Source organism: Balaenoptera ricei, chromosome 1, assembly GCF_028023285.1.
Source record: "Balaenoptera ricei isolate mBalRic1 chromosome 1, mBalRic1.hap2, whole genome shotgun sequence".
NCBI classification, from domain to species: Eukaryota; Metazoa; Chordata; class Mammalia; order Artiodactyla; family Balaenopteridae; genus Balaenoptera; species Balaenoptera ricei.
In genome coordinates, this window is record NC_082639.1 from 36,340,874 (window position 1) to 36,351,863 (window position 10,990).

At 46.2% G+C, this 10,990-nt stretch overlaps 1 protein-coding gene across 1 annotated transcript; it reads left to right on the top strand.

Moving 5' to 3' along the window:
* Window positions 1-1,834: 1,834 nt before the first annotated feature.
* KLF17 (KLF transcription factor 17) lies at window positions 1,835-3,276 on the top strand. Its single transcript, XM_059897820.1, has 2 exons — window positions 1,835-2,699; window positions 3,029-3,276. The coding sequence occupies exons 1-2, from the start codon at window positions 1,853-1,855 to the stop codon at window positions 3,274-3,276; spliced, it is 1,095 nt and encodes a 364-aa protein (XP_059753803.1). The 5' UTR covers window positions 1,835-1,852.
* The last annotated feature ends 7,714 nt before the right edge of the window (window positions 3,277-10,990 follow it).

Genomic DNA, 10,990 nt, shown 5'->3' on the forward strand with positions numbered 1-10,990 from the left:
AATTTCACTTATGCTGAAAATCCTGATTTCTCACAGTATTGTTTTAAAACCATTTAATTATGAAAAATAGCACTCAAACAGAAAAGTGAATATAAGTACACAGCTTAATGGATTATTACAAAATAAAGACCTTTGAAGCATTGTTAGCACTGCAGAAGCCCCTACAATTTCCCTTATTGCCTCCTTCCCTCCCCTCTAATATTACTCATGGCCTATTGTCTGGACATAACTTCTTTGAATTCCTCTATTTCTGCCCTTTGGTGTTCCTGTAATTGGTAAAAGCCGCAATTGCTTTCTTAAGTTTTGCTTTCTTTTCTTTTTTTTAAATTTGTGTTTGAATGTTGTTAAATTTTTCCTTGATCTTTTTTTAAAATAAATTTATTTATTTATTTGTCTATTTATTTATTTTTGGCTGCGTAGGGTCTTCGTTGCTGTGCTGTCTCTAGTTGTGGTGAGCAGGGGCTACTCTTCGTTGCAGTGCGCGGGCTTCTCATTGCTGTGGCTTCTCTTGTTGCGGAGCACAGGCTCTAGGCACACGGGCTTCAGTAGTTGTGGCACTCAGGCTCAGTAGTTGTGGCTTGTGGGCTGTAGAGTGCAGGCTCAGTAGTTGTGGTGCATGGGCTTAGTTGCTCAGCGGCATGTGGGATCTTTGATGTTTTAGTATCTTCTATGGATACTGTATTTTACTCATGTTTTGGTTTTCATATTTAAATGGATTGGTCTTTTCTGGATCCTCTCAGATGGGAAATTATAGGGTAGTGTTCCCAGTTTCTCAGCTCAAGAACTCTCTCTCTACTGCTACAGTAATTGACAACTTTAAAAAATATGATTCTTGGATCCTGTCCTGTTTCAAGAAGTTCTACCACCAATCTCTTCTTTTTTCCCTTGACTTCCAAGACAATCCCCCACCCTTTTTAAAAGTATGCCTTTTTCTTTACCTCCTCCAATGCTTGATCTCACACCTGCCCACAGCATTCCCACTCAGGTGAGAGCTTCTTCAGTAGGTAAATATTTGTGAATGGTTTCTAAGTTTTGCCAAAGCCAAGACTAACTGAACCCTCCATTCTTCTTACCTTTATGGCTTTCTGAACCTGTTCTCCTGGTTTGGGATGATCTTTCACCCTCACACTTAAACATAATCTGGAATTTGAGGGTTTTCTCAGTTTTGCTGAAAGTACAGGTTGTAGAATGTTTTATTTGCTCTTTGTGCTTTTTTTTTTTTTTTTTTAATATTTTATTTATTTTATTTATTTATTTATTTATGGCTGTGTTGGCTCTTCGTTTCTGTGTGAGGGCTTTCTCCAGTTGCGGCAAGTGGGGGCCATTCTTCATCGCGGTGCGCGGGCCTCTCACTATCGCGGCCTCTCTTGTTGCGGAGCACAGGCTCCAGACGCGCAGGCTCAGTAATTGTGGCTCACGGGCCCAGTGGCTCCGCGGCATGTGGGATCTTCCCAGACCAGGGCGCGAACCCGTGTCCCCTGCATTGGCAGGCAGATTCTCAACCACTGCGCCACCAGGGAAGCCCTCTTTGTGCTTTTTTTGAAATAAAACCAAAAACATGCACTGCTCGGCACGTGGGATCTTAGTTCCCCAACCAGGGATGGAACCTGCACCCCATGCAGTGGAAGCACAGAGTCTTAACCACTGGACAGCCAGGAAAATCCCCCAGGCTTGCATTTTAGAAAGCCCAAACTGGAGAATGGCCTGGTGATAATAGGATATTTAGGCAAGAGATGATAGAGGCCTGGATTAAGGTGGCGTCTGGAAATGGGGAGAAGGGACATGTGGAACTGGAATTTGAGCTATGGTGAATTTCACCTGACATTTTTTTTCTAAGGATACTGAGAAGTCAATGTCCATCTTGGACGTGTCTTCATCTCCCGGAAGCAGTGGAGTGCACACCTCTTGGAACCATGGCCCATCAGGCATTCAACACATCCCTCAGTGCATAGAGCTGGAGACGATCTCCTTGGTCTCTGCTGAGGCACCCAGGCAGAACGCCAGTGAAATGGGGCCACACTTCAGTATGTTGCTGCCTGATCACGGTGTGAGCTACTGCCCCCAAGTGACTTTCACTCCTTCCCAGATGATTTACACTGAGGGAATGTCTCCTTCCCAGACAGGAATGATGATGTTCAAGGGGCCCCAGGCGATGCCCTTAGGAGAGCCCGGTATTCCAGGGATGGCCACGACCTTTGGTGGGAATCTGAGGATGTCCCCCAATGGGCCGCCAGTCTCACCTGCCAGTGGAATCCCAATGATGTCCCACGTCCGAATGCGAACAATGCCTTATTCTGACCTCCCAACAGTAACTTCTAATGGAGGCCCTTTAACACCTAAAACATTATTGGATCCAACCATGCCTTCCACTGAGGCCCTGGAAATGCTCCGCTCTTTGGATCAGATGGTGCCCCCTAGAAACCCCCACAACTATGGGATGCCCCCAGCTGGATCGCCATTATTGCTGGCTTTGGAATCCCAGGGCTCTTTTGTGAGCCAGCCAGTCTCCCAGGAAGACCCCTTCCTACCTAAGCAGCCCTTACCTGCTCCACGGAGAGCGGAGCAGTACTCCGGGGCCCAGGAAAGGGCTCCTAGGAGGAGATCCCCAGTTTCAAGGCCTTACCGCTGCGACTATGAGAACTGTGAAAAAGCTTATACTAAGCGCTCCCACCTCGTGAGTCACCAACGCAAACACACAGGTAAATGAGGTGTCAGACGGGTGGGGTGGGTGGAGAAATCTCTGGGCTTTAGATTTGTGGGGGACCCCTGGTTTGTAATGGTTTGGGATTAGCCCATCATCCTTCAAGCTTGGGATCAAGCTCTGTTGGCCCCACCAGCTTGCTTTCCCACAGTCCAGTATGACTGTGCCAAGATGGAGACTGCTGATGTGCTGTCTCCTCACCACTGTCCTGTGTTTTTCCTTTTGCTTCCTCAACGTTGACTGCTCTGCTTCATAAAGTCAGACCCCTTCCTTCCTACCCGCTGGCCTATTCCTCTAAATTCCTTCTCTCCCTTGTCATTCCCCCAGGTGAAAGGCCCTATAAATGCATGTGGGAAGCCTGTACTTGGTCCTTCTTCCGTTCTGATGAACTTAGAAGACATACTCGGATACACACCAAATACCGACCACATAAATGTGACCAGTGCGGCCGACAGTTCATGAGATCTGACCATCTCAGGCAACACCAAAGGACTCATATGCGGGTGCCAACATCCCCAGACCCGCTGGCTGACAGTGGACATATGGCTGGTCCTCCTCCTGCTCCTGGTCTTTAGGTCAGTCTGCTCTTCCCCTCATTTTGGCTTCTCTGCCCAGATACTGCCTGCGTCTGACCAGCTAGTCTCTTTGGTAGGTGTAGGTTTAGATGAAGACAGAAAGATTATAAGACAGTGTGGAAGCCCATATGAGCTCTGGACCTAGTCGGGGCCCCTCAAAAACTATCTTGGATGTCCTCACATCTCTGGGGCTACATACTTTTGTGCCAAGTTCAGCCACATGGCAAGGTGGAGCAAAGTAGCGATTGGGAGCTTTATAAAAAGCTCTTTATCTTACATCACTCCCAGCTTGAAACCCTTTAGCGACTCTCCTTTGCCTGCTACATAAAATCAAAGTTCCTTATCTTGGTCTTTGACAGTTTCCAGAGACAGACTATGTTCAAATCCTGAATTTACCACTTACTAGCCATGTGACTTTGGGAAGGGTCTTTGATCATTATGCCAGGTTCCCTCTTCTGGTAAAAGAAAAACAGTATTGGACTGTTGTGAACACATCTTATGTACAAAATCAGATTCTGTCCGGCACTCACCAACCTCATGCCTAGAGTTTGTCTCCTCCCATCATTTCCAGACTTGGGTGGAATGCCCCCACAAGACATGGGATCTGGCACCTCAAGTAGCCACTAGGAACCCAGGAATGTGGAAGAGTTAGTGCTCCTGGGGTAACATTTGACTAATGGGAGATGGGAGAAATCCAGGCCAATAAATTCCCTCTTCTTCCCTCCCTTCCCTGAACTGGTCTGGTGCAAGACACCATTTCTCCCAATGGGGAGACCTCCCAAGTAGCCAGCGGACACACCTTCTGTGCCTCTTCCAAGCTTGTCATGAAGCAGACTCAACCTGCTATCACCTGGCATTGCCTCCCATTCTCTTGCGTCGAGTCCCTTTTCTCACTCTCAATGCCCTGTATTTGCATCACCCGAATAAAACACCGGTACTTAGTTCTTGTTCTAGGCTCTGTTTTCTAGGTAACTTGGGGTTGGAAGACATTAGACTGGGGCAGAGAAGGATGAACCGCACTGTAACCTTCCCTCTTCCCCCCACCAAGCCCAGGTACCTGGACTACTAAATATCAGCTATTAAAAGGCCTGTTCTGTCCTGCCCCTCTCCTAGGATTGAGGACCTAATGACTCCCCTGGAAACTCAGCCACAGGTAGTTCAGAACCTCATTCCTGGATTTCTCAGCCAGCTGTTTTACTGACCAGCAAACTAATAGAAAGGAACTTGCCTAAGTTCTCAAGTGGCAGAGTTGGGATCCCAACCAGGATCTGTCCACTTCAGAAGTAGATCTCTTACCTTAGAGATAATGTCTTCTACAGGTGTCTCCTGGGCCCAGTCTGGTGCCCAGCACTATCAGATGATGGCCACAGCGAAATGAATCACATCTGGTTCCTGTGGCCCAGGGACCATCTTGGTCTAGGGGTTGAGAGGTCCACCTTGGTGCAGTGGCCATGGAGAGGAGGAGCACCTGAAGGGGAAGGTCAGAATTTCTGGAGGAGGTGACCCTTGAGCTCAGTAAGCAAGGGTATGTAACATCTAGTAATCCCTTAATGTTGAAATAAACTGAGCAGATGAATCAAGAGAAAAGAGAATTCCAGGCAGAGAGAAGCTGGATCTGGCAATTGCTCCCAGGAGAGTCAGCCTGCAGACTTCCATTCATTCGACAAATGTTCTTCAACCCATGATACAGAGAACACCATGGCTGTCGGGACAACTCATGGTGAGGGGCACGGAGACAACGAAAGTGTGTGTCAGGGAAGAAAGACTTCTCAAGGAGGTGCCTGAGTCAGACCTAACGGGTTTATGGGGGTTAGCTGGACCTCCCATTTCCGGGACATCTACCTTTAGTCATGCCTTGTGCTGGACACTAAGCACTCAGAGAGCATGACAGTGCCTTGCTGCAGGGCAGAAAGATCACAACAAAAATTCTGAAAGTGCTCAATGCTGCCAAGGAGAAGAGCCAAACCTCTGTGGACTCAAACTTATTCTGGGTGTCTGGGGGAGTCTCATGGCCTTGGCTGTGACTGCCTGCCCCTCCCACCTCCACCCTAACCCTGTCCTGCAGGGCCACCTTGGTCCATTTCCTTAGTGGCCCCAGCATACCTGGGCCTGGCATCCCAGTGGCTTCCACCCAAATTGTGAGCCAGGGGAGTGGATATGATTAAAAAATGGGGGCAGGGGGCTCTCTTTTGTGACCCAATTACTGGCCCCAGGGACAGCAGTCTGAAGTACCCAAAGTCTCTTTCATTCCCACCTGAGCACTAGGTCCCTTCTACGGAGTGGGGGCATCTTAGGCTCAATGGGCCAGGGCTGGTCTCTGTCCGCCACCCATCTTGCTCACACGCAGCCCTGCTGGTAGGGTCAGCAGGCCAGGTTGCTTGTTGGGATGCAAGAGGGGTCTGTTGGTGACCCATCACTTTCACCGAGGAATGGAAGTGGGTAGGAGCCAGAGTGGGCAAGGGTGCGCCATGTATGCTGCAGTGGCAGGCAAAACAGGCCCCCACCCCTTGGAGGTCACAAACTAGTGGAGGAGGGACATAGGAAATGTACAGCACGCTGTGAGGACAAATATATCTATCTGGAGTTTACTATAGTAGGCCAAAGGAGTTAGGAAGGCATTTCTTAGGAAGAGTAATTTGAGCTCAGAGTTAAGGATTACCTAGGAGTTAGGCAGATAAAGGAGGTGAGGAAAGTCAGTCTATCCTTTATCCAGTGATTACCCTATGGCAGGCATGGCTAAACATTTCCCGTGTTATCTTGGTTTCAACACAAGGCAGGATAATGGGTGGGTAAGACATTGTGGGCTCTCAAGACTAGAAGATTTTAATTCTGCCTTTGCCATAAGTGACTGTGTGGCCTTGGGCAAATTAGTTATCTCTGCTTCAGATAGCAGTGGGGCCAGATTAGTAGATTCAAGCTCAAGAGAGATAGGATTAGTCCCATTCAAAAATGGTTTCTTTGACTTGTTTAAGGGAGAGGGAGGTGTTTTGGTATTCCAGGTGGGAGTGGAAGGTGGCTTGGACCAGGTTATGGAAGTAGAGGTGGAGGATAGTAGATTTAGGAGAGACAATTAACCCTAATCCAATGAATTAATCCAGTTAATTCATTGGATTAGGTCCGTGAGGGAGTAGTCAGGATGACACCCAGGTTTCTGGCTTGTGTGATAAATAAGGAGAACCAGATGAAATTCATTAACTTATTTATTTTTATTGTGATATCTAATGTGTGCAAAAAATCTTTTGTATATGTACAGCTTAATAATAAAAACACTTATTTGCCTTTTATAACACTTGAGAAGAACTTTGAGTTCCCTTCTCATCACATTCCTTGTCCTCAGCAGAGGTAACCACTATCTTGAATTTTTAATCTTGTCTTTGCTTTTCTTTGTTGTTTTTACCCTATATGTATCTATTCTTTTTTTTTTTTTAATTATTTATCTATTTATTTATTTATGGCTGTGTTGGGTCTTTGTTTCTGTGCAAGGGCTTTTCTCTAGTTGCGGCAAGCGGGGGCCACTCTTCATCACGGTGCGCGGGCCTCTCACTATTGCGGCCTCTCTTGTTGCGAAGCACAGGCTCCAGACGCGCAGGCTCAGTGGTTGTGGCTCACGGACCTAGTTGCTCTGTGGCATGTGGGATCTTCCCAGACCAGGGCTCGAACCCGTGTCCCCTGCATTGGCAGGCAGATTCTCAACCACTGTGCCACCAGGGAAGCCCCTATGTATCTATTCTTAAGCATATAATGATTGGTTTTATGTGGTTTTGAATTTTGTGTTTATTCTATTTGGGGTTTGTTGAACTCGTCAATCTGTAGTTTTATAGTCTTAATAAAATTTGGAAAAATTTTGGCCACGTTTTGTCAATTTTTTGTCCCCACCCCTTCTCCTTCTGACACACCATCTGTGCATATAAACAGAGCTCTTGATATTGTCCCATAGATCACTAATACTCAATATTTCTCTATCATTTTTTCCCCTGCTTCATTTTAGATGTCTTCAAGCTAACTGATCTTTTCTTCTGCAGATTAGAATTTGCTATCAGTTCCATCCAGTATGTTTTTCACATACCTATTTTTTTTTCTTCTTCTTCTTTTGGCTGCGCTGCACAGCTTGCAGGATCTTACTTCCCCCACCAGGGATTGAACCCGCACCCTTGGCAGTGAAAGCACGGAGTCCTAACCACCCGACCGCCAGGGAATTCCCTCAAATACTGTATTTTTCATTTCTAGAAATTCGATCTGGATCTTTTAAAATATCTTCCATTTCTCTTCTTAACATTCTCATGTTTGCCTCTACTTTCTTGAACATATGAAGCATAGATACAGTAGCTGTTTTAATGCCTTCAGATGTTAATTTCCGTTGTGTCTGTCCTTTCTGAGTCTGTATCAGTAGATTGATGTTTCTTCAGGTGACTGTCCTTATTTTTCTACTTCTTTGAATGGCTGATAATTTTTTACTGGGTGCCAGACAATTGTGAATTTACATTGTTGGTTGCTGGATTTTGTTTTATTCCTTTAAGTGGTGTTGGCTTTTATTTCTGGCTTGCATTCTACTTGGAATTAGTTGGATCTCTTTGAGGCTTACTTCCCCGCCCCTCGCCCCCAACTTAGGGAATTTTTATTTGTATGAGGCCTACTTTTAACCTTTTCTAGGACAGGCCCAGAGCTGCCTTTTTTTTCTAATTTGCCCCACTGCTAAGGCAATATCCCAAGGATTCTACCTTATCTGTATGTTATGTCTTTGCATTCTGGCTAGTGGAAACAAACTATTTCCAGCCCTGTGTGGGCTACAGGAATTGTTCTGCCTACTTTTTTTCAGTGATCTTTTTCTTAGTCTTGGGTAATTTCTTCTCGTGATTGATCAGTACTCAGAGACTCAAGGATACACCTTTCCAGCTCTCAAGCACTCTCTGCAAAACTCTTATCCTTTCAGGTACTCTGCCTGACAAACTCTAGATATCTTGGCCTTCCTAAACTTTAGTTTCTGTCTCCTCAGCTCAGACTTCCATGCTCTGTTTCGGTTTCCCTCCCTTGTCTCTGGGGTCACAGTCCTGTGCTGTCTATTGTACTTGGAGAAAACCACTGCTTCATATTTGATCTGATCATCTAGACAAAATCCAGTGTCTGTCGCTCCATCTTTAAAATGCATTCAAGTGGAATCATATTTTAATGAAGTCTGAATTTATTTTTTTCTCACATTTATGCTTTTGAGATTTAATCTATGACCTGCATGCAGATGGAGTTTATTTTCACTGTTGTGCAGAATTTTATTATCTGAATATATAATCTGTCTATTCTACTGGGTCATTTCCAGTTGTTTTTTTTTTGTTGTTGTTGTTATTAAGAACAGTGCTGCCCTGAATATTCCTGCCTAAATGCTTGCATTTATGATAAATCTCTCTTTGAGGCATTTCCAAAGGGTGGTTGTTAACTCATTAGTGGGTTGTGAGTGGACTAGAGAAACATAGTACGATTAAAGGGCAAGGTTGGCAAGGGCTGAGCTTGGTGACAATTTATTGAAGAGTCAGTCTATCCTGTTATGGAACTTTCTCCTGTGGCATCAGTTGCTTGCATAGTTGAGAAGAGAAGGAGTTGGTTAGAGTCAGCAGCAGTTGGAGCTTTGTCCGTTGAGTGCCACAGCAAGACAAAGGGACAAAGGAGTTTAGGAAAATGGCAGGAGAATCAAGGGGCCCTGGAAGCTAAGACGGGTTTGGGTAGGGGGAATGTCAAGTCTAGAGGACGCTGAGGAACAGACACAGTAGAGCTACCAACAGGTTCTAATGAGGTCACATAACTAGTAGATTAGCAATTGTTGAGTGAGGCTGGAAAGAGAAATGGTGGTGGAGATTAGGATGTTGAATAGGTATTTTTGCTGTTAGAATGATGATGAGATCCAGGATGTGGCCAAAGAAGTGGATGGCTGGGGTGGACTAGAGGTGAAGGTTTTTGGAAATGTAGAGAATTCAGGGTGTTATCTGGGTCATCCTTGGATGGTGCCAAGGACTATGGCTAAACCTTGGGTAAAGAAGGAGTACTCAAGGCAGGTGACAAATTCTAGGAGTGAGTGAAAGTGACCAGGGAGGTGAGTGGAAAATAGTGACCAGGAAAAGGATAAGGTATCCAAGGAAACAGGGTTTTGGTGGGGAAGTAGAATAATGATTTTTAAGTAGCACTGTGGTGAGAGATTCAAAGGTAGGTAGGATGGAGAGAATGAGAGGTCTCCATAAGACAGAGATGTAGCAAGGTGTGAAGGCAAGCAGAAGAGGGAGCTTCTTGGCAGAGGTGGAGGAGGTAGTGGAGTTCTGGATTCTGGAGCAGGAGTTCCAGAGTGTACGGGGGGGTACACTACTACAGTGGGGTAGTTTGGGAGCGAGCTTGGGAGAAGGATGGAAAATAAGACCTAGAAATGGGGAAGGCTTTCCAAAGATCTTTTGGACATTGACCCTGCACAGTGTTGGAACCCTCATTTTATTCATTCTCATTCATCATCAAAAATGTACTGGGTGTCTACTGGGTGCCCAGGGGCCTTGCTGTTTAGGAATACAGTGACCAAGGGGTCAACTGGATCTTAGCTCCTCCTGGAGATCTTAGTGGAGGAAAGGCTGACCCAGAGAGAGATGATTACAATTGCATTTGGGAAGCCCATCTTGGTTGCCTTGTATGGAGGATGGATGGAAGATTCTGGGCTGAAGAGTAGACAACTACTTATGGGGAAGGCAGCAGACAGTGGTCTGCACAGTCAAGTAGATTGTTAGTAGCAGTATTTGGGATGAAGTAGTTGAGCTGAGAAGAATTTCTCGTGTCTTCATTCTATAGGTCCCCTCCCAGCCCCCAGCCATAATCCCTGCTGGTGGGCTGTGCTGGCAACATACCCAGTGCCCTGTGCATATGATGATGATTGTGTTTTTTCAAGAAAGTGCTGGAGGCGGCTGCCTGGCTTGGGGTTCTGGGGCTGCAGCTAATGTCCTCCTGAACGCAACTTCCCTGGCCCAGCTGGGGTCCAGAGGAGGACACCCCCTCCTATGTCTGGGCCAGTGTAGAATTCAGCCACCCTCTACAGACTGGAGAAACAGTTCTTTTTTTTTTTGAAAGTAGTTAACATGCAGCTATTTATTTTGAAATTAATTAATTAATTATTTATTTTATTTACGGCTGTGTTAGGTCTTCGTTTCTGTGCGAGGGCTTTCTCTAGTTGCGGCAAGTGGGGACCACTCTTCATCGCAGAGCACGGGCCTTTCACTGTCGCAGCCTCTCTTGTTGGGGAGCACAGGCTCCAGACGCGCAGGCTCAGTAATTGTGGCTCACTGGCCTAGTTGCTCTGCGGCATGTGGGATCTTCCCAGACCAGGGCTCGAACCCGTGTGCCCTGCATTGGCAGGCAGATTCTCAACCACTGCGCCACCAGGGAAGCCCGGAGAAACAGTTCTTAAAGAGAATCTTACATTCTGGAGAAACAGGGGCATGGAAGCTGTCTTTATTTTAATTTTTATTATTTTTAAAATTTATTTTATTTATTTATTTGGCTGCATTGTGTCTTCATTGCTGCACGTGGGCTTTCTCTAGTTGCGGCAAGTGGGGGCTACTCTTTGTTGCAGTACGCCGGCTTCTCATTATGGTGGCTTCTCTTGTTGTGGAGCACAGGCTCTAGGCGCACAGGCTTCAGTAGTTGTGGCACACGGGCTCAGTAGTTGTGGCCCGTGGACTCTAGAGCGCAGGCT

Excerpts from the sequence above, each read along its gene's own strand:
- KLF17 (XM_059897820.1), top strand. The coding sequence starts at position 1,853 with ATGTCCATCTTGGACGTGTCTTCATCTCCCGGAAGCAGTGGAGTGCAC. Across the intron at positions 2,700-3,028 it reads TCACCAACGCAAACACACAG|GTGAAAGGCCCTATAAATGC; the intron begins GTAAATGAGGTG and ends TCATTCCCCCAG.